This window comes from Egretta garzetta, unplaced genomic scaffold (genome assembly GCF_000687185.1).
Source record: "Egretta garzetta isolate BGI_Z169 unplaced genomic scaffold, ASM68718v1 scaffold158, whole genome shotgun sequence".
Taxonomy (NCBI): domain Eukaryota; kingdom Metazoa; phylum Chordata; class Aves; order Pelecaniformes; family Ardeidae; genus Egretta; species Egretta garzetta.
The window spans coordinates 2,736,330-2,763,237 of NW_009260430.1; the positions used below are offsets into that span (position 1 = coordinate 2,736,330).

General features: G+C 33.7%; 1 protein-coding gene across 1 annotated transcript; it reads left to right on the plus strand.

Moving 5' to 3' along the window:
* Positions 1 to 26,908, plus strand: SYCP2 (synaptonemal complex protein 2). Its single transcript, XM_035899298.1, has 41 exons — positions 1 to 47; positions 759 to 783; positions 2,598 to 2,686; positions 3,202 to 3,236; positions 3,877 to 4,019; positions 4,098 to 4,150; positions 5,085 to 5,130; positions 5,351 to 5,446; positions 5,940 to 6,000; positions 6,550 to 6,698; positions 7,581 to 7,655; positions 8,092 to 8,244; positions 9,357 to 9,456; positions 10,646 to 10,764; positions 11,531 to 11,626; positions 11,744 to 11,816; positions 11,921 to 11,978; positions 12,707 to 12,843; positions 13,177 to 13,274; positions 13,811 to 13,929; positions 14,730 to 14,760; positions 15,385 to 15,449; positions 15,541 to 15,598; positions 16,294 to 16,349; positions 16,883 to 16,931; positions 17,054 to 17,228; positions 17,628 to 17,701; positions 19,336 to 19,558; positions 20,319 to 20,501; positions 20,940 to 21,190; positions 21,312 to 21,482; positions 22,271 to 22,361; positions 22,945 to 22,972; positions 23,039 to 23,169; positions 23,352 to 23,479; positions 24,428 to 24,522; positions 24,604 to 24,703; positions 25,479 to 25,537; positions 25,881 to 25,959; positions 26,410 to 26,466; positions 26,834 to 26,908. The coding sequence occupies exons 1-41, from the start codon at positions 1 to 3 to the stop codon at positions 26,906 to 26,908; spliced, it is 3,951 nt and encodes a 1,316-aa protein (XP_035755191.1).

The window sequence follows — 26,908 nt, forward strand, 5'->3', positions numbered from 1 at the left end:
ATGATATGCTCACAAGTCTGGCTGAAGATTTCTTCAACATGTTGCTGGTAAAAATATATTGATAATAAAATACATTGGTGTATTTGTCAAAACAATTATTACTAGTTTAGTAAGAAAAAGACTTTCAAATCTATTTCTCTGTAATAGCCTTCTAAAGTTAATGTTACAATGATTTCTGAAATGGATTATGTCTTTCTGGATCAATAGTTTGCCTGATTTCATACTTGTTTTCTGTTCATGATTAGCATCATGAAATAAAATTTAAAAAAAACAAAAAACAAAAACCAAAAACCTTAAGTGTTCAATGAACAAAAAATTTCATCTTGGTCTAATTTTGATTACATAAATTATTGGTATGATAATTCCAGGACCCCAAATTTATGAGGTCTGTGAGTTTTCTTCTGTTCATAAAAATTTTTGTCATTGGGGAAATAATTTCCATAAACTTAACTGAAATACAATTTTGGGAAACCGCACTTGGTATTAGAAGAAGTCTCCTGTGTTCTTCATTAAGGATTAAATAATTTTAAGATCTTAAATGCTTTTTGATTACTTGCTTTAAGTATATGTTACTTGATTTTTGTGCTGTGATATTTACAGTATCAAAATGATGTGTTTTGTTTTATTTTTTATTGTAGGCTGTATATGACGGTAGACCTGAAGTTTTGATTACTGCTTTAAGTATATGTTACTTGATTTTTGTGCTGTGATATTTACAGTATCAAAATGATGTGTTTTGTTTTATTTTTTTATTGTAGGCTGTATATGACGGTAGACCTGAAGGTGAGTTTAAAAAAACCTGTACACTAGGTATGGTAGTTAAAGTGTTCCGAAAGAGACATTTTAAAGTTATCATCAGTGTTAAAATAACTCTTACTACTTGTGGAGCCCTGTTGAGGCAAGGTAGTTCTGAGAAGAGCATGTATGAGGGTGATACAAAGTTTCTTGATCTAATGTAAATATACCACGGGATCTATATGCTTCAGCTAATAAACTCTAATGGAAAAGGGCTTATCCTCAAGAGGGCTGTTCAGTGCACAAAGGACTACATTTCTCAGTCATGTGAAAAAAGCTTGAATGTCAACTGTAACTTTGATTGTTTAGTCTGAGGTTTCCGTACTGACAGATTTCCTTATAACTTGCTGACGTCAGTAATAAAAAAGCAGAATAGTCTGGTCTCTGAAGAGATGACAATTGAACTGAGTTTTTCCTAAAAAGAATATTGTTTCTAAGCTGTTTCTCAGCATAGCACAGTAGTCCTTCTTTATTGACCTTGTTTTAGTGAATATCGTGCTGCTCTTGCCTTTCAGTATAGCACTAGGTGGAAAGTCACTAGAGACTGTTATGCTGTCAGGATCAAAATGAAAGATTCATTTCCTTTTCCCTGGTAAGATAAATTCCAGGGTCTGAATTATATCTCAGAGAGCTAAGTTACAGAATTGATCTGATTATATTTTTAAAATAATGTTCTCATGCCCAGGGGACTTATGCAGTGATGCACAGGAATAGAAACATTATAAAGAGCCATATGTACTACGAATTGAAGTAATTATTATGTCTTGCATTTAACCACGAAGCTTGTTTTATTTCTAAATGAAAATTAATCTTTGTCCAAATGCTGATTAGGGGGCACCCTAATACACTCTTGATAACTCTTTAATGTATTTTTTCCTGTTCATTAGGTAAAATGCAAATACTAGAAAACTTTGTTCTGAGAATATGTACTCTCATCGCGGATGTAAGAGTTAGTATTTATGTTGAGCAGGAGGTAAACATTCTTCTTTCTAAGCAACAGTTTTCTGGTTAGTGTTTTAATAGACTTTGTGAAGATAGTAATTTAACTGTACAAATGCTACAAAAAAGGGGGGGAATATTTTAGTGCTCTAGTATCAGAAGGATGATTTAATGTTTCTCTGGGAATGTTTGTTGTCACTTATATGTTGGGTTTTTTTTCAGGTTACCAATGTATAGTTCTTGGTTTGGACAGTAAATTACAAAATGGTGGTATTAAGATTCTGGTGAGAGAGCTGTATAAAAGCATAGGAAATATGCTCTGTTAAAATTGCTATAAATAGGATTAAGATCATTGGTTGTAAATTCTTTAGACACTGGCAAGAAGTTTGTATGCCTTCTAGTATACTGCAAATTTCTCTATTTCAGTAACCTCAGATTGTCAGCTTTTTTTTGTTAATCTCTAAAGAAAGGGAGAGTTACAAAAAAGTCTTCTGTAAAGGTTACATCCCAAAGGAAAGTCTTTTTAATGCAAATTTAAGGTATACTTTAGCTCAGTAGTCAACTGCTGGCAAAACTCTAGCTTTGAAAGGTTTTTTTTCTGTATTTAAACCTGCAAATAAGAAAATAACCCTAATGTTCACATTAAAGCTAATGTAATTTATTGAAAATGAAGTAGTTGTATTAAGGTAAATACCATTTAAGGTCAGATAGAACTCATTGTCTTTCCTTGTTTTGCAACTATTTAAGCATGACATTTTCTTCAGTGGTATGAAACATATTACAAGGGCCCAAAATAAGAATAATTTAAATGTTAACCACTTACTTTATATTTAATCTTGCTCCCTTTTTTCCACTCATCTTAGGTAGTAAGAAAACTTAATTTAATGCTTGACAACACGCCTCGAGATGCCAGGAAAAAGATATTTTCTACACAGGAAATGTTTCTTGTCATGTAAATAATCTTCAGTATTATTTTTTATATCATTAGATTATTTGCATAGCTGGGAAGGCAATTTTTACCAAGGCTGTTTATAATGCATGCAGATTGGTCCCTGTTTAACTCACTTTAGCATTTGCCACCGTGATGCCAGCAGTAGTGGCTGTGTGCAGGTGTTCTGGTGGGTTGTTCTCCGTTACAAGCCTAAATTTACCTCTTTCCCAATCTGCACTAGGCTTCTTCTTATCCCAGTTGTCTTAAAATAATTAAACTCTTCTTTTATAAGAATGTGTGTAAAGCACAGTCAATTAGTCACTGGAAGGACAAGCTATTCGCATTGGGGAGTTTTTTTTTTTTACAGCATTTCAAAACATAAATAGAATAAAAATTACATATGTCAGGTAATTGTCTAATTACTTTAGTGGAATGAGGGTTTTGTCTCTTACATTGAAAGCTTGTAATTAAATAAAATTTTCTTCTGTGCTTTGTGTTGCTGTCATATTTTGATGAAATGTTACTTTGTTTGGCAGGAGTGACATGGGGAGGAGAATTTTGGAAGCTGGAGGTGAGCATGGGACTTAATAAACAATTTAGTGTTGAGCTTGTTGAAAATTACATGCAGACCCATTGAAAATCCAGAGAAGACATTTAGAAGCTGCAGAATGTTGTGATTACAGTCCTCTCAGAAATACAAATACTGCACAAAACCAGTCTGCAAACTGGAATGTTTCAGATGTATGCAGTGTATGGCTAACTGTCTTTGAAGTTTTCAGTCCTTTTCTTCTCTAGAATATAAGTTTTAAGATGGCAAAAGCTCATAAGGAAGTCAGTCTTTGAGGATAGCGCACTGCTAGCCATGTTTCGTAGCACTATAACTTCTCTCAGGGATTGCTTTGGTATCCAACAATTTCCCAGTTCAGACAGGTGAAAGTTGAAAACATCCTGTCTCTTGCTTATATGTCCAGTGTTGCTCTGACACTCCTTGGAAGTTCAGTTGAAATTTCATATTGAAACATAAGTTGTTTAGTCATCCTTATCCCCTTAGTTCTTTATCTATATATCCTTTATGGGTTACGTATTTGGATATAATGCGATACATAACATGAAACATTCAGCCCTGCTTATACCAATTTTCTACATAATATTTTTTTCACATCAGTAGTATCTTTAAAGCTACTGTTCCTGTAAAATGTATTGTGCTGTAGACTATGACCTGCAAGTAGCCATTACAGAAGCTTTATGCAGAATGGTATCAGAGAAACAAAGAGGAGAACTGGCGCGCCAGTGGTTTTCCATGGAGTTTGTGTCCAGTGCATTTAAAGGAATTAAAGATTCTGAGTTTGAAACAGTAAGTCATATGAAAAATATTTCCAGGGAGGTAAGCTTTTGGTTTACAATTCTTTAAGAAATTTCTGTGTTTTAATAGGATTGCAGAAAATTTCTTAACCAAGTGAATGGCATGCTTGGAGACAAAAGAAGGTAAACCTGAATTTTTTAAAGCTTTTTAAGTAACCTTTGTATCACAAAAACTGTTTTGGGGAAACTCCGAATTAAAATAATACAAGCAAATAAGATTAATACTGCTTTGGTATAAGGTCAAGGAACGATGTAAAGAAACTGAGTAGTACCATCTTTTGGCACATTGTCACTGACATTGTCTTCTCTATCAAGATGTTAATCTTATGTAATTCCCATATCTGGAAAAAAGCAAAACCTAATGTAAGTTTCAGATTATTAGGTAACAGCTTGAAGAAATTGTACACTAAATAAAGAACATGAATTTGAAAAGCTTCTTAAACAATATAAAGTGTGTGCTACACTTCCTTTAATAAATGTTTAGGAGGAGCTAGTTTTTGTATTCTATTTAGTTCTGCTGCAAAATCCTGAGATGTTCATTAATTCAATAAACAATAGCTACTAATCTGTTGGTATATATTATTTTATTTATTGATGTAGGATATTTACATTGAGATAATGATCAATGAGAATATCTGCTAGAGAAACAGGGCACAAAAAGGAAGCGAAAATACGAGCTTTTTTTCTGTATGATCACGTGCTGTACATGTTGCTCTTATATGTCATGACAGCAAAGAGATTGTCTGGTATGTCTTGATATCAAGTGTATAGTCAGTTTGAAAACCATTCTTAAAATATCAGCGGATAAGCTAGAAGTACGAACGTAGTGACAAGAGGTATGAGACCACAGCTTTAATTGTGAGGATTTCTAAAATTTCATGTTATCTCCTTTGGGGAAGAAGTGCAGTCTAGTGACTGCTCTTCTGATTGCTGTGATCTCTTAGTCTCTAAAGCACACAAGTTTTGTGCTGAAAACACAATCCAGTTGCTGTGTTCAGCTACGCAAAATTTGTTTACAGCATTTTAGGATACTTAACAAAATACCCTTTTCTTACAGGGTTTTTACATATCCGTGTTTATCGGCAGCTCTTGATAAACATGAGGTAAGTAACAGGTTTAATCATATATCCACAGATTTTCATTTGTGCAGCTGAAGAATTTCCTTGCCCTCTAGGTAAGAAAAAATAAGTATCAAGTAAGATTTTTTTTTTTTCAGGAGTATACAGATGTACATGTATTTAAAGTTTGTCAAACTGTAACACAAAGCCTGTTAGCTGGTATAAATCATTGCTCACAGCCCTTTATCTTATTTTTTTGTTTTAGCTACAGATACCATTGGATGAAAATCTTGAAGAATTTTGGATTGATTTCAATATTGGTAGCAGAAGTATATCTTTCTACGTGGCAGCAGATGATGCAGTAAGCTAATTTTTTTTTCTGTCATACTAGATTGTTCTGAGGCAGTAGATACGCTTGAAGGAATGTGTATCAAATTTGTTTCCCCACATCAACATGTAGAAGTTAAGTGTGCATCTATAGTGTGAAGTGGTGGTGGTGGTGGTGAAATCTAGATTTCGTGTACGTATTTAGACCAAACAGTTTCAAAGTAATGACTTTCTAATACTGTTTGCGAACTGTTTAACATATGCATACATGAAAAAGAAGCCATTTACATAATTGCACTTATAATTTTTGTAGATGAGACTCGACAGTTTAGGTTAATGTCTCTACCAAAGCTGTTCTGAAACATTGTTCGCTGTTGCTGATGAAGCATGTGTTCATTGTCGCTCCTTGTAACAGAGGATTTTAAAAGTTGAAAATTTCTCCTCACTAAATAACTTTCCGATCATTGAACTTCATTTAATTGTAATATAATGCTTTTCTAGTTTTAAAAATGTCTTTTTCATGTAAGGATCATCAGTGGGAAACAGTCATTATACCAGAAGAAGAGGTAGACCTGTACAGCCTTGAAGGTATTGGCACTCAAAAATGTGACCTTTTGTTCACACTAACTTGGATTTTCAAACTGATTAATCCTAAAGTTCTGACTCAATTCTCAGCAAAGCAAAATTCCCACTTAAAATACCATAGGCACTGTTTTTATCAGGGATAAAATTGCACTGCAGTCACATTTGCATTTCAGGCATGCAGGTGTGATTATTGTTAAAATAATTTTAAAATAATGTCTTATAATTTCAGTGCAAAATAAGGCATAAGACAATGACATTTAATGATGTACCTTTTAAACCAATTAGAAAAATTTTGTAAATATCTATAATTTGTCTGCAGCTATAATAAATGACCTTCAAAGAATTCTGCAGGACAATATACAGAATAAGTATTTCTATAAGATTGACTCTTGAGTTGTTTCACTAATAAAATCTATTGTAGGTTAGAGTGAATTAAATAAAATATACATCTTAATAGCTGAACTGAAGAAAACAAATAAGCTTAATGTATTTACAAACATTGTACAATGTTGTTAAACTTTAATGAAACTACTTTTCAAATTTTTTGTCCAGAAAAAGATTCAAAGAAATTACTAACGATATTGCTAAAAAGCCCAATGAATGTGGGTAATCAAGAAGGAGAGAAATTTTTCCTATATTTTGATTCTATCTTGGAAATCAAAGATGTAACCAGAAAGATTTATGGATTTAGTAAATGGAAGGTAAGGTTTAAACATCTCTTCAGTAGTTTTTTAATTGATTAAAAATAAATGTCTCATTGCCATATAAATGTTGTTAGAGCTGTGACTACTGGTATCTATTTATACTGAGAGTTTCTGATTAACGTTGCTACAGAACAGCATTTCTCCCATAATAATGTTAAGCTTCAGTAAAGATGCCTAGTAAGGACGAGAGGAAGCGGCCTCAGGTTGCACCAGGGAGGTTCAGATTGGGCATTAGGAAAAATTTCTTCACCAAAAGGGTGGTCAAGCATTGGAATGGGCTGCCCAGGGAAGTGGTCAAGCCCCCATCCCTGGAGGGATTTAAAAGCCGGGTAGATGAGGTGCTTAGGGACAGGGTGTAGTGGTGGACTTGGCAGTGTTAAGTTAATGGTTTGACTCAATTATCTTAAAGGTTTTTTCAACCTAAATGATTCTATGATTCTAAGATCTAAAATTAATTGCAAGAAAAATCAACTGGCTGCAAAGGGCTCACTATAGCTTAATGACAAGTTTTGCATATATAATTTTCCAAAAATACAGGAACTGGATGCTTACAAATATGGAAGTTTTTCAGAAATAATGCATTAGCTGTCCCGTTTTGCAGCATGCTTACCACTCTTATGAACTTGCTCATTTATTAAAAAATTTTTAGCACGCCATAGCTTAACTCCTTACAGCTTGTAACAAACCACTTTGCCCTGAACTCTGACTGACTGAGAAACTTGTGAGGAATGGAAATACGAGCTTGTAGAATCTATTTTCCCCTATAACCTGATTTCAGACACTTATGAACTCTGACTAAAATATTTTCTTCCTGTTTCTTCTATAAAAAAAAAATAAATCAAAGTGTATATTCTACATAAATGGTTACTTACTTTGTAGGGCTTTACTAAGAAGCAGTCTGCTTCAGTTGCCAAAACAGCTGTACACGTTGTCTTTGATGAAAGCGGATCACAGGTATTTGACTTCAGTATGCTGAGATGGGTGTTTTCTTGTTTTCTATATTTAGTCTGATTCTTAGCTCATTTACCATCATACACCATAAAAATAGGGATTTTTAAGATGTCAGTAAGTAAAGATAACTCAAAACCCAGTTAAGTGATTTCTAATAAGTGTGTATTGTATATTTGGAGAGAGGATATTAATATCCCAATCACAGGGGAAGTTATTCTATGTGAGTTGTGATTTGGTAAAACATCCTTGTCAGCGAAAATAAGTTAGGTTGCATGCTTTTTAAACTAAAAGTACATAAGGTCTGAAGTTTATAAAAATCTACAGTGAGGAATGTGTTACTTGGGATAAAGAAATTACTCTATGTGTGTTTGTATAAATATAAAACGTAATAAAATCCAAATATTGTACAAAAATTTTAAAAATCCAAAATACTATATAGGTTCTGGTACCAGAAAGCCAGGCGTCACCATGTTTGGGAGAAAAATCTGAAGAGGAGAAACTCAGTAAGTACAAAACCCAGCAACTTCCTGGAACTCTGAGGACTCTGAATAAAAATAACAGTCAAGAAAAATGCAGAGATAGTTCCTCCAAGGTAAGTAGGATTATCAAAACAGAAAAGGGTACATTAAAAGTATAAGTAAATTTAAATATCATATTTTATAATATAACCCCCCTGTTATTTTACAGTTGAATATAATTCATACAGGGTTTGATTGTTTTTTCTTATGACTTGACACTAAGCTATATAAATCCCTTTGCAAAGAAATTTCTCATTATTATGTATTTTGAAACTATAACTATGTGACAAAAATAAAAAGCAATTGTTAATGTTCTTTAGACCATTATGCTCTGAGACTTCTCTTTAAAGAGAAATGTTTGCAACGATACACTTGGAATCTCTTACGATATGCGGAAGTCTAGTATAGCCTCTGGAGACTTCCTAATGATCAGCAATAGTAATAGCTGTAATTAGAGGCAAGTCCTGTAGGCTTGGCTTTCACAAAGACTGATGATTACAAAAAAAGCATGTGGTTGTCAAGATGAATCCTGTATCTTGGTTATTGAAATCACAATTTCATGGGGCTGCTCCTATGCATAGCTGATTCTCTGGTTGAAACTGAGAGGAGCCCAATTCATTAAGCCTGGTGTTTCTTTTGTCCCCCAGTCATTCCAAAGTTATAAATGTATTATGGTTATATGAGGACTAACTACAGATATGCTAGGGATGGGGGAAAAGATGAAGCAGTGTCACCATGTTTTCATCGTGCAACAGACATGCAGTGAGTGACTGGCTACCGGTAGTCTAGTAAACCTATGCCTGAGGTTCTGCTGGTTTATAGCTTACATGATAGCTTTGCAGGAACTCCTGGGAATCACCTTGGTTACTTTGATTGTTAACAAGGGGCAGGATTTGTCCATACTTCATTGAATTAATTTAGAAAACAACAATCACTGATCTCAGTTTAAAAGCATTAGTTTTAATTAGTATATAATTCAAGTATTTTGGTGAACTTTCTCTAAAAAGGGAACTGCATGAAAATCACATTACGCTGATGTGTACAGCAACAGCAATTGACATTCCAATAATATAAAGTATCAAAAGACTCTTGGAAATAGATTGATTTTTTTTTTCTTTTTTTTTTTAATTTTGTGTTGTCATCTTTAAATCTGTGTATTATGGTCAAGTTTTTGCCATTCCTCAAGGTAACTACATCTTGTAAAAGGAAAGTGTCTGAAGCATCCGTGCTTATTCCTGGAACTACAAGATTTTCCACAAGGAGTCCACTGGTATTTGTTCGCACACGTAAGTTTACAAGTACTTTCAGGGTAAAAATATATTATAAATTGTCTTGAAATAGAAGCATGAACTCTGATCCTTTGCAGAGCTGGAAATGAAAAGTGGACCTTTTAAAATTTCCCTAGCAGGTGCTTTAAACTTGAAATTTTTTAACTAGGCCACTTGCTACTGGTCCATAGACGTGATGCAGGATAGTAGCTGCACATGCATTCCAACCAGCTGCTGCTGTTGGTCAGCTGTTTGCACTGGAGCAAGCTGAGAAGTCAGCAATCAATTAGAAGACCTAAAACTTCTTTCATCTCTCTCCTTGTATGCTCTTGGTTTAACGAATTCTCAGCAATTCATGCTTTTATAGCAGTTGCAGTGGAAAATTGTCTTTCTCCAATGTGTGTATCTATCACTCACATTTTACTCTTATCTAGAAACTGCATGTGTTTCTTCGAGGGGCAGCTGATTATATGGCTAATGAGCAAGGGGGGATCTGCTGCAAGGTTAAGTCACAGGTCCAGTGCTACTGATGCTTATGTCAAAAGTGCTTCTTGCAGAGAAAAGGATAAGGAATAGACTTTATCACAAATAGGAACCATCACTTTCCTGCTAATAGTCTTACTGTAACAGATATTTAATACTTTCTACAAGGGAGAGTTTTGTAAGACAGACCAGTAGAGGCTGGAGATGGAACTAGTGGCAGAGCAGCATGGCTGATAAACTTAATTTTCTTGCTTTAACTGTCTCAGGTGCATCAGTATCCTTAGTTGTGTATATCCATGTATCACATACAAATTAAAAAGTAACAGAGGCTAGAAAAGAAAGCATTTTCAGATTAGGATGGAACAAGACAGAGAATTTCTGTAACTTTTTTATTATGAGCTTAACCACACAGTCTATTCCAGCAAAAATATATTACAGTAAAATCTTCAAATAGGTGACCATTTTCTGCTGGAGCCAGGCTATAAAAAGCATTGTTTGCCTCCATACATTCACAGTCTATCAGCTCATTAACCTTCATGTAACTTAATTGAAATCAACAGAGTTATAAAGGGTACATAGTGAGTTGATATAAATACTAGCTAACTTTTTTTGAAGTTTATGGAATAGATGTGATTGTGGGCAAAACTCTTCATACTGATGTCACAGGCAGGGCAGTAATCGTAACAGAAGAAATAGAATTCTGACATGTCTGGTTTGTTTTCAGCCACTCCTTCTAAAGGACGATTTAAATTACCTTTGGAAATGAGGAGCTCTGCTGAAAGGTCTAACAATAATGCAGTAAATGAGGCCAGAACAAAGAATTTCTGTCAAGAACCTACTGGAGTATGCATATCATTCGTAGCTAAGTCTTTTATTTGGAATAACATTAATTTCTATTCTAGTTTGTTCCTAATTCATATTTTAAAGAGCTAGAGTTTTGCAGTCAGCAACTGGCTTTTAGAAAATAGTGGTTTTTACTTTATTGCACAATGTTTTCTTGTCCTCTGGATTTCAGGTTTAATATGTCTAAAGTCAGGCTGAACTCTTAAAAGATTAGCCAAAATTTGCATTCCCTCATCAATTCTGACCCCAGAGTTAACTTGCTTTTACTAGAACTGCAGTTCTTCCTTTGTGTATAATATGAGAACGGTGTATGCACAGAATCTCAAATTAATTATGCAATGTTGAAATACTCTTAAAAACATAGAATACATTCAGCTATAGTAGTGAAATGTTAATGTCTTCAGGTTATAGCATTTATAGTATTGGTTTTAGTGCATTTTTGATCAGGCATTCACTAAAATCAAACAAAACTACATAGGTGTCACTGAACTGCAGTTTGAGTACATGCATTTTTGCTTTTGTTCCAGTTGAACAAAGATTTCAAAGAAACATTTTAATTTTATTTCTGGTTCTAAATGTCTTTGTCACATTCAGTTCAAATCCCAGCCTATTGGATTCTGAAGCATTTTTTGAGATAGTCATGCTTTAGAAAAAGGCTTGTGTACTGTAGAATGTGTAGTTTACAATATTTCAAGTGTTACTTTCTAGGAGAATTTTACTTCTTTTGTTTTTATGGATTTTAATTGTTATTTATTGTGCTTTTTAGAGTGGGCAAAGATGTACACTAGACAACAAACTTTGTGAAATGGAACAGAAGATCAGGAAGTCCAATATCAGAAATGAGGCAAAACTACCTGAAAAGGTACTGGAATCAACACTTCTATGAAAAAAGTATTTATTAGGGAAAATACAATTTTATGAGGTTGTACTGTTTATAGTCCTATGCTAATAATTTCTTTTGGGTGTTATCCCACTGTAGCGTATGTGTGCTGAAGAAGTTTCAGAAATGATACACGAGGCAGAAATTGAGGCCACACAAAAGCAAACTTTAGGCAAGTAATTTTACAAGTGTTGATAGTCCTTACTTTTAAAATGATTTTATTTTTGTCCATTTCTTTTGTAATAATAATTGGTACCAAATTAATGTCTCATTTAGATGAAGCGTTAGATATTGTGCCTGATTCTCAGCCAGTAGGGAGAAGCAACAAACCTTTGTAAGTATTGGAAAAGAATACCAAGTCACTGTTGTCACTCACTTAAAAGGGAGTATTTTCAAGTATTTCCAGAATTGAAATTCTGTTGCATAGTTTCAGAAAATGCCAGAATTTGTCTTGTCTTTCCTGAGAGTTGCATTATGAACTGTTGGCTGTGTATGTCAGGTCACTTTTGTTATGTCATTTTATTTTTTTCATTCTGAAATTCATGAAAAGCACTCATATGTATTTGCTAAGACTACTTCATGACCAATACTATTCTGTTGTCTTAATGAAAGAATTTAAATTGGAGAATCTGTTTATGAAAATAGTACTCATTAACAAGATCAGAGTAGGAGTTTAAGCAAGCTTTAGTAGTAACAAGGAGATGAATTCTTTCAGATGGCATCAGAATGTAAAATACATATGACCTGGGTTTACATAAGTGAACTGTGCCATAAAAAGTAGTAGATTTGACACACCACAGAGTTACCTAGGTTCAAGGTTTAATGATAGCCACAGGATATTGTTGTCTCTGGAGCTGACTTAAAAATACATGTTGCTTCTGAAGGTTTGCCATTTTACTATGCAATGATTAATTGAACAATGGTAGAAAGCTTAGGTGCCAATGTAAAACACATTAATATCTACAAGATATCACTATTTTCCTGTTTTGTGATGCATGTTTATGATAATTAAGACTCACTTTCTGCAATTCACTGATAATAAGAAGGTATTATCTTTGTTAGGCTGCCTGGTCTTTTGGAGAGTTCTTTTGATAAAACCAAAACAATGAAAAAAAGAGCATGCTCTGTTCCTGAGGAAAATATAGCAACTGGTCGCAAGCAAAAGTTAAATCCGTCATTGGCACATACGTCCCATCCAGGTTATGTTCACTCTTTGTTAACTGTTAGTGTTAAAAATGTTTCAGATTATTTAACTTACAGCTGCGCTTTTTTATTTTCTCTGTATTAGTTTCCAGCGTTAGTGAAAGAACTGTGAAGCAAAAAGCCTTTTATTCAGTTTTTTTGCAGTATCTCTCCAGATAAACAAAGAAATTAAAAAAGAGAAGAAACCCAAGAAAATTAATTGATACCATTAGGGAAGAAAACGGCAAATACTTAGTGGGCAGTCAGAGTTTTGTTCATTTGGAACAGAAGCTGTTAGGGGAGAAATATTTAAACTAATACTGAAACATCATTTAAAACATTTCTTTCAGCTAGAGTGTCCGAAACGTCTTTGCATTCTGATTTTACAAAAGAGGAACCTGATTTGCTCTTTAGAAAAGAGACTGCAAATCCAAAACCATCAAAGACGGTGAGAGTTTCTTACCCTCATTTCTTTGACTTGCAATTAAGATAATTGTCAAATTTTCAATTTGTATTTTACAAATTGAATTTGTATTTTACTTTCATTTAGGCACAAACTTATTTTTACTTGACTTTCCACTAATACCAAGTGAATCAAATAATGCCGGCTTCATTATTTGCTTTTTTTACTGTGACCTGTTTAAGATGAGTTTACTCTAAATTTCTTTTTAAAAATCATCTTTTTAGGAAGTAATTCTTATTTAAGAACTAACTTGTGGCTCTTGTGCACTTCTTCATTCACTTTTGAATATTAGAGTTCACAAAACCACAAAATTTAAAAGAAAATATCTGCTAAACTGATGTGTTATTGCTCACTGTTTGGGCAACACAGGGAAAATTAGTTTCAAAGGAATGTGATTTAGTACATCTAGAAGACATTTAATGAAATGTAGGTGATTGTTGGGAACCTGTAGTTCTGTTTGCAGCTTTGCCCTTCTGGTTGAATGAGTTCAAAGTTGAGTCTTAAACTCATTTTTTTTATAGAAAAGAAAGTCTAAAGAAATGACAGATGCAACAAAATCACTAATTAGTAAAATCAGTGACAGGTATAAAGTAAAGACTGATGAGAAAAGCAAAGCAAGAGACTCCTTGGGTTTTAACAGGTATGATGTGAACTATTTACTTCTGTGCTTATTCTTTTTGTGTGTGTGGCTTTCTCTGTGATCTACTCCTCTGTCTACAGTTAGTTCACATCCTCCTTTCATCTGAATTGTTTGTTCACTTCTGATAAACCCTGTTGTACTGAAGAGTAGGAGACTAATAGTTGAATATTTCCAGAAGTTGAAATAATTACAAAAGCTGTTAGAAGCTAATCAGTGGTCTTTTGCTCATTCCCTCACTCACAGCGTGTTTTGTGGAGAGAATTGAACTGGGATAGTTCGCGGGCACTGCACGTGTTGGGTGTCTTCAATCTGTCATCATAGTTTGGGGGTCAGACTTGGATTCAGTCATCAATTTTCTTATTATCTAAAGTTCCTAGTTCTTTCTTCCTGAAAGAGTTGACTGTTAGAGAGTGTGAATTTTAATAAATTCTTAAATAAGAAAATTAGTCTTACCTTGCTGGAACTGATGCTTGGAGATACACTTTACATGTGATTACATGCTCTCTGTGCTTGATTGTAACTGGATGACAAAGGACTGGAATAGCTGGGCTACCTCACCTTCTGAACCTTTTGGATAGGGGCTTGGAAGACATGCAGAACCTGCAGTATAGCTGTGTCATGTGGAATGGGTTTTTCTAGAGCACAAAACCGAAAGGGGCCGATCTCTTTAATCCACTTGGTTTTTGTATTTAAATGCCTGAATAAATTTCTTGTGTTTGATAAGGCTTTTATTTATATAAGCACTATTCTAATGTATATATTCTAATTAGCATTTAACAAAATGTATCCTTATCTTTTAGGCCACATTTAAATAAATCCCATGTCTCTAAGGTAACCTATTATTGCTTTTGTTGGAAACTTTTTTCATATCGCCTATATGTACATATATGGTGGTAGGTAGTAGATGTAAAACGAAAGTTCACAAATATTGCTGAATGTTGAATATCTGTAGATGTTAATGTTAATTATGCATTGACTGTATATACTTAAAATACTTCTTATATATTTACTTATGTTGCATGATATTTTTACAGGTAACTCTCAGCCAGTTAAACCCAAATTAATTTCTGTTTGCATATTATATAATTGAATCTGTTCCTTTTGAACATGGCAATGCTAAATATTTGGAATAAAAATATTATAGTAAACGAGATTATAGAATCCTTAAATGGGGTATAGGTGGGAAACAGAAATTAGTCTTAATGTTTGGGGGCAAAAGAATTACAAGGTTTTGTTGATATCCTTAAAGGATAAATTCTAAAATTTTAAAAACTTTGTTTTCACTAGCTCTTGTCCCCTTTTGCCATGCTGTACTGCTGCTAATCAAGTGGAAGTCTGAGCATCTGCTAGGTTTTCTCATATGTTCATGATGAAGAACGTGCTTTTTGCAATGACAGCGTGTATGAATGCATAGTCCAAATTTGACATATGAGTTAACTTTTTATTTATGTATAGGAAGACGTTCAGGATAGAAACCTTAAAACCACTACTTTTCTTGATATAACTGCTGGTCATATTACGTAAGTAGATAAAATATTTTCATACAAAATTTCTAATTACCAAGTGTTCATTAATTCAGTCACAAAATTGATCTGTGTGTCTGTTTGACAGGGATGACATCTACAACTTTAACATCAGTGGGTTTGATGAGCCTACAATAAAGCTTGGAGTAAGAATATAACTGAAACTGATATGTTATTAATAGAATATAAAGGAGCTTAGTCAAATTATGTCTAGTGAAAGTATAGTTAACATCTAAAAATTCAAATTATATCACTGAACTAAGTGGGGAAAAGTTTGCCCTGTAAATACCTCCATCACTTTCAAATGTATAATGATACATGCTATCCTAAGGTTCTGGCCAATTAAAGTTATTACCATGTTTTCCTGAATTAAGAATAAAACATTTTTTTAGGAGTATCATTATTTTTAAATTATCCTATTATCCTGAAAGTGTTACTGCCATCCTTCCAATCCCCATTGTAAAGACATCTTTGCCCAGATGTTTGAGTATAAAGCGTATCTAGCTAAGGTAAAAGCAAAAGACAACAAAATATAGTTTTTCTTCTTATGGCTCAGAGGAGGCTGCTGAATTGGTGAAGGTAGTGAAGCAAGTGGATGGAAACTAATACATTAGTTTGAGATATTGAAAGCTTCAGTTAGTTCCTTTTGGTTTTAACTACCAGCTCTGTTCTTAAATAACTTCTAAGATAGAAATTTATAATCGTAAATTAACTGCTGAGTATAAAAACTGAGCAAAAAAGCCCTTAGCTGTTACTTACTGTCTGGTGGCCTGTTTAATTTTGTTTAAATTGTATAACAAATGAAAATCTTAATTTGTTTCTTATTTATCTACATTTTTAGATTCAAGAATTGCGTGTTACTGAACGGAGTGTTCACACAGATCCAAACAAAAAAGGGTAGGGATGTTATATTGTGTCCTAGGCTGCTGATTATCATCAAGAAAAGTACTGTCTCCGTTCTCCAGCATTCTGTTACGAAAATCCAGGGAATGTCTGCAGGACAATAATATTTTGACTGTGTTGTTTTTTCAAGCAGTAAACATAGCTGCTGTGGTCTTCTAGGGTGTTTCCTGATTTTTCCTTTGGGAAGCTGATAAAAAGGAAAGAATGTGTTTCATGAAGAAAACAGCTTTAGTTCTCTTCATGGAATACTGCCAGGACATAAACTCCTGCATAGAGGGGGGTAGTTTTTTGTTAAGGATCAGCCTGCAAAGGGATGTATTGTTACTGCGTGTTCTTACTGATCACTAGCAAATAAGTGCATCCTTCAGGGTTTAAGGTGAACAAATATTTCCGAAGTGGATGTGAAAACAAAAGTAGGTACACTCGTTTGAATCCTTAAACCACGTATCACATGAATAGTAGAAAGATTTAGAACAAGTATTTTTAAATGTACTGTTTAAAGGTATTTTTTTCTTCTTCTAATTAAGGAACGCAGAAGATAATAAACCTAGCATTGAAGTGAAAGGAAGAAAAAAAGTAAGGCTCAGGTTTTTGTGGATCAGTACACGTTGTCTTCCTGCCTTTAAATACCAATTATTTAAGTGAAAGGTATATCAAAAGTAAATCAATAGCTTAAGAATTTTTTTTTGTTTTTGTAGACTAGAAACAATCAAAACAAGAAGCACCTCTTTAGTGACACAGACACAGAATACAGAGGTGATGACAGCAAGACAGACATCAGTTGGCTACAAGAATCAAATAGAAAAGCTAAAGCCCCGTTAATTGATTACAGTAGAAATAAAAACTTAGGGAAAACAATAAACGCAGACAAAAGTAAGAAACTTTTTTCACACTTCTTAAGAACGCTGCAATAAATTTGTCCATAGATCTCAACTGCACAGCATGTAATGTGCTGTGTTGCAGATACAGTATGTTTTTGTTGTCTCATTTCCAAGCATAAGGAATTTTCAAATAAGTTCTAATCATTTATAAAGGTTAATTTCCAAAAAGTTTTTATTTTAACATGGAAAATTATTGGAGGGTGGGACAAGCAGAGGTTGTTGTCAAGAAAAAAAAAAAAACTTTGACTTCTTAAAACAATGTGCTGAAAGCAGTTTACTGAATCAGTAAGGTTGTGGGATAAAAGTGATTCTGTGATTTTTACAGCTAAACCTCTAAATGTCAAATGTTTGAATATTTTGATGATTTTTCTAACTTTATGTATTGTAACAGCAGATAAATTCTCTGAACTTCCTTGCCACATGGATAAACCTAAAGGCAAAAATGCAAGGAAGAAAAAGGTAAACGTAAATTTGCAACTAGACTTGTAATACATATTCAAAATATCTTAACTATATTATTTCACTGCAGAAACTGTTTCAAAACAATTTTTCATAAAATATGTGCCATTTCTGTAAGCTTATTTCAAGATAGTTTGTTAAATACAGTTCATTTCAGACAATTATTTTTATGTAGTATTTATCTAGTATTTCAGCCATAATACTAGCTATGAGTTAGAATGGTTATTATACATCAATGCTTTTGTAAGTTTTACTACTTAAAATTATTGATTATGTCTATTTACAGCTTAATAGCTACCTACTCCATTGAATATGCCATTAGCTTTTCAGCAAGGGTTTTCATGTGTCTAATGTGCTTAATTGAAGTTTAATACATTTGAGATAATTTCTTTAAATGAATATATGTAACGGTGACACTGTGAAAACAAGAATGTCACAGATGTTAAGAAAGAATAATAATTGCAAAATATTTGAAGTATATTAAAGTTGGGAGTATAATAAATTATAAGTGATTATGAACATGTTAGTGGCAGTGCTTGTAGATGTTTGTAAGCCACAGTTTAAGAAACAAAAAAACCCCAAACCTTCCCTTGTTCCCTCCAGACTACTCTTTGGTTTCTCAGACTGTACAATAATTATTCAAATCTAATGTTAGTAGCTTAAAGCTACATACATGCAGTCACTGTAAATCATGCATATGAAAATATGATCACCACATGTATTGATGGTGATGTCTAGTCCACATAAATCAAAACTGAAGAGGGCCTCAGTTCTGAACAGTGCTTCAAAACTGAGGAGGATTTGAATTGCCCAATGTTGAATTTGTCCTTTTTTAGTAGCAAAATTCCCCAGATCTACCCAAGCAAGTTCAACGTGACTACTTTGGGGGGGTGGGCTTCCACTACTGCATAGGCTTAGATGGAGAGCATTGGAAGCCCAGGAAGTCACTAATAGACTTGACCCTGGAGATGAGGAGGCTGGGAGAGCGTATGTTTTAAATAGAGCACTTTTCAAGAGAGTAGGAGGCAAGAACTCTAATCTCTCTTAGTCTGAAAAGCGTTGCACTCACATTTTAAATCCCTTCTAAGTACTTCCAGTGAGAACATGCTTTGCTCTGTTTCTGAACATTGGCTGCTGTGTAGAGAGAGTGGCAGTAGTTATGATGTAGAAGGGGGACAGATAGAAAGGAAGACTGATTCTAGTTGAGTGGTTAAGGTAATCACTTCAGAGGTGATGACCAAGGATACTGGTTCCTGCTCACTATGCAGGCTTTTGGTTTTGTTCTATTTCAGACTAGTTACAGTCTAATTTAATTGTGCACATATTTCAGAAAGCAAGCTTTGGAAACCCATTTCAGCTTTGCTGTAGTTCAGAAGTGGCATTTATTTTGCCTCTTCACTTTTTTGACTTTCTGACATTCCTCACTGCGCTGTGCCCTATCTATAGTGAAAATTATCTTCCTAAAATGTTTAGTAGACTGGTGGTTGGACTTTCTGAGCTTTGGTAAAGTTAAACTTTTTTAGTTATTTTGAAATAATGGATTTCAAGTAATTAAACCAAGTTACCTGCCATTTATTCTTACATATTTATTAATCATTCCGATATAAAGTGGACATGTTTTTATTCTTCCAAAGGTAAAGGAATGTAAAAAACAGAATTCAGGAACTGATGAAATAGAGCAAAACACCAGACAAAGGCGACCTCGAAGAGCAGCATTAGCAAAAAATTACAAAGACCCTTCCAGTTCAGAGTCAGAGTGTGAAAGGAAATCTCCAGTATGCACCTCTAAGGAAGACAAATCAAAAGGACAGGTATACAATTGTACTTTAATCTCAAAAATCCACTTCTGCAATATTTTTCAAAATAAACTCTGGTTTACTTTGTACATAGTACTCCTGAATTTTAAGTGCCCAAAATGAGCAACTTAAACTGAATTTTATTTATTCTTTCTAGTAGTGCCCTTTTTTAATTATGAGTATTTAGCTACTAAGAAAATCAGTCCTAAATAATCTTCTCAGTCATAATAGCATTTCAGTTTCTATTTATGAAATTTATTCTGCTGCAAAAAACTACTGTGTCCTTTTTTTAAAAAACTCAATGATATTTTGGAAAAGTCTATTAAGTGGGAGGTTTTAGTGAGCCAAACTTTGTTCTTTTAGATAATGTAGGTTTGATAATGCTGTGCCTATTCTGTGTAGAATAGAAAACACTGGCTTGATAGAGGGTATGACAATACATTTGCTGAATAGGCAAATAGAATTTTTAGTAAATTAAGCAATGCCGTTGGGTGCTAAAGCATTTTCATTCTTTCAGTATAACTTTTCAATGTATATGGGTAGGTCTGTAAACTTCATTGATTAAATCCTGAAGCATTGGTAATTGCCTCCAATAGTTAAAAAGTTAATGAGAATAGAAATTTGGGTGCTGAAATAAACAAATTTAATGCTTATTGATATTGAACACCTGATATCCCTATGAATTTAAGTACTTCTAATGATGTTCCTTTTTGGACCTTCTGCTTGTTCAATGGTACATATAAATAATATGCTGTTTACTTGCATCTATATACACTTTTGTGTGTTTACAAGTAATGTCTTATATAACCTTGTATTTTAATAGAAACCTATGAATGGGGAAAATAAGGCTGATAATCAACAAAAGGAACTACAGAATATTGTATCTATGGAGCCAAAGAAAGTAGCTAACTATGTACATAAAGCATTTATTAAATCAAAGAATTCTGCAGAGCAAGAGGAAATTGAAATGCCTTCATCTGAGAGTCTTGGATCCCCTGAGACAATGAGATGTAGGTATTTTGACTTTTAATTTATAGCAATGCTGTATCAAGAGTTGGAGGTTAAATGAGGATTATCATGGTACTACAATTTTACATTTATTTCATGCTTTTAAAATAAGAGACACGTCCTAATTCAGTGTCTACAACATAATTTAGGAGGTGTGTTAATATGTCACTAACACTTTCATAGGTTGGTGCAGTTGTTTGACATCAACATAATATAGAAGTGTAATACATAAGTGTTAGAATGAATCTGGTAACTGCTAAAATAGTGCAGAGAGTGCAAAAAGTGCACGTATGTTAAATTGTCTGCCAACACTTAAAGTAAAATTCCACACATCTGAGGCTTGCAAATACCTAGAGTTGGAACAGTTAGCAATATGGGGCTTTAACTTACCCTTTTTTCCTTTCATTCCTCATGCTCCCAGTTAAGTAACTGTTTTCTAGGTGCTGAAAGAGTATCGGAAGGAGATGTTACTCAAGAACATACCTATAGTGAAAGATCACCTGGTCTTCAGGAGTCAACGCTAGAAAAAAGAGAATCCTTAAATTTTGAGAAAGGAATCTCTCTCAATAATTTCTGTCCACAAAAAAAGAACATTCAAAGTGTATGTCTAAATCAGTCCCCCGAGATGACTGTTAAAAAGTTAACATTTGGAAATAAAAGTTTCTCACCAGTTTTAACTGAAGCATCTTTGGTAAGAATATTAAAGTTACTCTACAATTACTTTAACTGAAATAATTCCATTCAGTTTCCACCTGTTTTATGCTTTTGTACATCTCCTTTCAATAATGATTTTTTTTCCTGTTAATGTGTAGCTCAGCTTAACAACATATAAAACTGTCAGTGGAAAATGTGAAAAGGGATCTGTATCTGAAACACGTGATAATAATGAAGAGTCAAGTTTCAGACATTGCTTTTCAGACACATTTTCTATTAAAGGAAAACTACAGGATATCACTAAACCTGTCACCAAAAGTAAGGAAGAGGTATGTTACGAAATCCTTTGTTCTTCAGAAGAGAGCTGCAGCTTTCCGTCTATTTTATCTACTTTACAGATGGTGAGGTTTAAGGGAAGTGCATCTTTCTTAATGTTAGACACATTATATATATATAATGTTTCCTTGTGACCTGCTTGGAAAATCCTACTAGTTAATTTTTAAAATATTTGAGATACATTAAGGAGTATATATTCAAGAAAAGAATTGTATCTCAACAAGATCAGTTATAATTAATATCTTAAAAAATATCAGGGACTAAATATCTTCTTCTTGACTTTTCAATAAAAAATAAATGATTTTTCACAAATTAAAGAATTGTGACATCTGCATGTAAAAATTCTTGAGGTGAAAAAGTGTTCTCATAGTTTTACCATTAGTTTACTACTCAATATAATGACTATTGTAGTACTGGCAAATAAATAAAAGCTGCCATAAACCTTCAAACCTCTTCTTGTACGTACTTTTTCTGGTGAAAAAGCACTAATGACTCCTTTAAGAAATTTTGTTTGTGTCCTATTGCAAGAAAGAGTTAGACCTTATTGGTCATTTGATTTACTGCTATCATTAATTATTAACTTGGTGAAGAATTTGTTTATTCTTTCATTTAGTGAGAAGTGAGACCTAATAGTAATTCATGCAGTGATTTTTTTTTTTCTTACTGTAGTTGTGTTCATGTCCATAGTTTAATGAAAGGCAACATAAATATGGATTTCTGATGAAGACTTCTAAAAGTGCTTTAATTTGGAAGCTAATAAATCAGTGGCTTTTTTTTCTAGGATTGTGTACTACCATCTCCATTGTCTGTTTCCAGTGGAAGTAAAGTACAGTCTTGGAGCGAAGAACCTTATGGCCCCATACATGAGTCAGGTACAAACATTTAATTTAAAGCAAAAGACTTTCTATGTGTTTCTGTAAAGGTTAAGAAAAATGTTTATTTGGCATAAAAATATGGCCCAAGTCTTCTACTCTTGTTTTCTTTTATATATTTTCAGTATTATTCCATTTTTACTCTTTTTTTTCTCATTTTCTCTGCTGTTTTAATTACCCCCCCCAAAAAAGTGAAAATTTGGCTTCAAATTGCAGTTACTGTAAAGAGTTGCGCTCTTAAAAGTTAGAAGCATTCCCACTGATACTGGGGAAAAAAAAGTAGCAGTAACGGTATTATCAGGAAAAGAGGGCTTAGGGTGGATCTTTAATGAGCGAGTCTTGCATGGGTCAGAGTTCTGTGTTCCGTTGAAATCCTGTTGTTCATTTACATCAAGTTCTCAGATCTACTGAACATATGCCCTCCACAAACGTAATGCGTATTGTTATATAGTTCTCAAGCTTTAAAGACAAGGCACATAATCCTAGAGTTTGGATCCAAAGGATCAATAAACTCTTCTTTATCCTCCTATGCAATTGTTCTAAATGATCCTAAAATTAAGCATTGTTTTCATGTTTATTAAAGGACCAACTATACAGACATTCAAACGAAGGTACCACAGTGATACAGAAAGCAATTCTGATGAAGTAGAAACAAGCAAACAGACGCTCAAACGAAGGTACCACGGTGAAACAGAAAGCAACTCTGATGAAGTAGAAACAAGCAAAGAGGAGGAGAAGAAAGGAAACAGAACAAGAAAGTTACAGCCTAGAAAATTGTTTAAAACAGATGATGCTGTTACTTACAGAGGTTAGTTATGGAGTGCAAGTTGACCATTGTTGCGCAAGAGTTTAAAATAATGTAACAAATCAAAGTATTAACACAAAAAGCTAATATCCATAACAAAAGCTGTTCTAGGCCCTGTTGTAACTTTTGGATAGAATACTTCTTCATACTGAATTGTGACATTGTCTTTTTTTACTTCTTTTCAGTGTCTGAAAGCGTATCTACTGTATCTGTAAATGATCTGTCTGTTTTGGATGGGGAGATCTGGGAACCTGGTTGTTCAACTCTCAGTATATGTCAGAAGCTCCAAAAAGAATTTACTAAGAAAATTGAGGCAAGCAGTTTCATATACAATACTAGTTCTCTGCGTGGGTACATGTGCGTATGAATGAGAGCTTTTCTTATTCCACAGAATTTACATAAAAGGGCATGAAAATAGCTAAGTGCATAGAACTTCAAGAAATGACAGAACTCAAGTTTCCTTTTATGCCTTTTTCAAATCCTTTATATACCTAACTCTCTAATGATTTTCTTTCCCCGGTCTGTTTTGTTTTTTATCCTGTGTGTTGCTTCAAAACAAGCTTAATGTATCTAAAGCTTTTACTGCATTTTGTTTTTTATCAAATTATCAAACCCATGAAGGAAATTTATTCTCAAAAAGGAAAACACAGAATGATAGAATGGTTTGGATTGGAAGGGCCCTCCAAAGACCATCTAGTCCAACCCCCCTGCCATGGGCAGGGACACCTTCCACTTAGACCAGGTTGCTCAAAGCCCCATCCAGCCTGGCCTTGAACACTTGCAGGGATGGGGCAACCTATGTCACTGTCTCACCACCCTCGCAGTGAAAAATTTCTTCCTTATATCTAATCTCTACCTACCCTCTTTTAGTTTAAAGCCATCACCCTTTGTCCTATCACTACCTACCCTTGTAAAAAGTCCCTCTCCAGACATGAGCCTGAATAATGCATTTGTTCATCTAAGACAGCTGTAAGTACGCATTGTTCATTCCATGTGTACTTTCTCTGTCTTGAGGAAACACATTTTTCAAATAACGTATTTCTAATTAAGTTAGGTAGAATTTTATCAAAAATGTAAACCCATGTTTGTTTACATTTCATTAACAGAAAGCTTTTCCTTAGAGGATAGGGAGATAATAAAAAAAAAAGTTTTTTTCTGCTCAGTATGATCTGTGATACTAAGAAATTACAGTACTAAACTTACTACAGTTTTTTTCCTAAAGTGAAAATAATCTGAATTTAATGTTAAAACATCCTCATAGAGCCGCTCACAGAAAATGGATCACTTTACTAAGCAATCATTACGAGCTGCCCATCAGCATTTGACAACAATGAGTTACCAGCTTCACGAATGCAGGTCTGTAATGGAACGTTTATGTTAAAACACCCTTAAGATGCAATGAATACCTTCTAAAAGTGACTCATTTTGTTTTGGTAGGATCAGGCAGCTGGACAAATTTCATTTTGCTCTTCTTGAGGAGCTTGAGAATTTTGAAAAAGATTCTCAGTCCCTGAAAAACATGGAAAAAGAATTCTCGGTTTGTATTTTAAGTGCTTGGATCATGGAGAAAAGTGAATTCTTATGGAATCTATAGATTATTCATATCATCTTTATCTTTAGGTCACTAATTCTGATTTTAAAAGCCTTTATCATTTTGCTTAAAGTTGGGTCAAATTTCAAATAATGAATTTGAGTTGTTAGGATTGGCTAATGCTGTGCTCTTAGAATTTCTAGTTTACCACTGTGTTTCTCCTCCTAGAATAAACTACAATTACAGCTTTTAATGGGCTGCTTACCCCAATTCATGACACTGGTTTGGTTTTTTTTTCAGCTGGCCTGTATTTCAGGAACAGCATGTAGGCATTTGAACGTAATTTGATGTGTGTTCTGCAATGAGACAGTTGACATTATGGGTCTGCTACTTGCTGTAATGTAAAAATAAAAAAATCAGTATACAAGTATTCATTTAAACATAAGACTCTGCTTTTTTTCTTCTACTCTGATGGCATGGCTTAAATTATTTGGAAAATCTGATTAAAATGCGATGCATATTCTTTTTTACTGTTTTGAAACTTAAGCAGAACAGAACTTTGCTGAAGCTGGTTCCGTGAAAATAGAATCCCTGAAGTGCCTCATCCTGATGGCTAAGCTTATTATTGTTTTCAAGTTTCTGTGGTGATTGTGTCACTCCTACCCATTCTGTGCTGAGTCTGTGGTTGTAGGTTATTTTATTCATATTAGATAGCAGTCAGTTTCAGTTCGGAAAAGATTAGCTCCTACTGATTATCATCTATTAATATTTGTCTTTCCAGACCTTTTGGAAAAAACATACGCATACTTTTAGTACATACATGAAAAATGAGCAACAGAGGTTAGTAGGCTTCATTAATCCCGGGTGGAGATTTGCGTTCTGTTCATTCGAGGTATGAATTAGGCCAAGTACTATTCCCTATGCAATTTCTCTCTTCCATAAAATAGAGATAGTAGATGAGATGAGAAAATGAGATTAAAATGTTACGTTAACAGGAAAATTGTAATTATTTGCCATCTAAATTTCTCCACATACCTACTGGACTATTCCAATAGTAAAAATGATGGTAATATTTATCCATGCTTTTAAGTACAAATGGACTACAAATAATGGGAAGTGTTCATGATGTGTGTGGAAAGTTCATATGTAGCAAAGCCATTTCAACTGCCTTTTATTTCTTTAGAATTCAGATTCTTAAAACTTCATTTGAAAAGAACATCTACCATACTGTTGACTATGAAGAACATATTTTTACTTCAGAGGTATGATGTTTTGTTTCTTTCTTGATTGTAATAATCTTTAATTCCTTAATTTTACCAACAGATACCAGTATTGGCTTTTTTCCAAAGAAAGTCTTTATCCTCAGCATTTTTTTAATGCCACATAGGTATTTTTGTAGTTTTTTCATTGTCATAAAATATCCTTTAGTGTGACAAGATTCAGTGTCTTAGGGCTAGAGTTCACCTGTTTAAAAGGTATGTGCAATTATCTGGAAAATTGCTGCAAGAGTTATTCTGTATTCTGTGGATTTATTTTACCAGTGTTGATCATCCAAGAAAGAATACATTTAAAACACACGTCCCTTTCCTTAGGCAGGTGGATGCATGTGCATCTGTATCTCTTGGTTATAAACTATTTAGGGATATAATTGTCTTCTTGAAAATGGGTTACCAATTGTGAGCAGAGAAGATGTATTCAGTATCTTTTTATAGATGCATCTGATGAAAGAAGACATAAAAGGACTCCAAGAGAAACTTCTTAAAGAAATGGTAAATGAAGTTATCTTGTCCTTATTTTTATTTATTAATTATAGCTGTTTGCATACTAAATACTAAAAATTGTAATTTCTAGTCCTTTATCAAAAATTAGCTAGAATCCAAGTATCACTGACATGTTATGCTTTAAATTTCATCGAAGTGATAAAAGCAGCAGGTAGATATGGACATACTGCTTTAGTTTTGAGTCTTAATATGTTGAGTGTTGACGTGGAAAAGAAAAGCACCATATTTGATAAGTTACAAGCAGCATATACTATGCACCAGGATTACAGTACGTTAAAAAAAAAAAAAACAAAAACAAACAAACAAACAAAAACTTTATTTAAAGTATGTGGTAAATTGACTGCTTTTTGCACAGCAAGAAGAGGAACTGTGTAACGTTCGCAGAGGATTGCAGGCATTTTTTCAAGCAGAAGATAGAATTCTGAAGTAA

Coding starts and splice junctions, on each gene's coding strand:
- SYCP2 (XM_035899298.1), top strand. CDS start 1: ATGATATGCTCACAAGTCTGGCTGAAGATTTCTTCAACATGTTGCTG. Junction 48..758: donor ATTTCTTCAACATGTTGCTG/GTAAAAATATAT, acceptor TTTTTATTGTAG/GCTGTATATGACGGTAGACC. Junction 26,467..26,833: donor AGAAACTTCTTAAAGAAATG/GTAAATGAAGTT, acceptor CTTTTTGCACAG/CAAGAAGAGGAACTGTGTAA.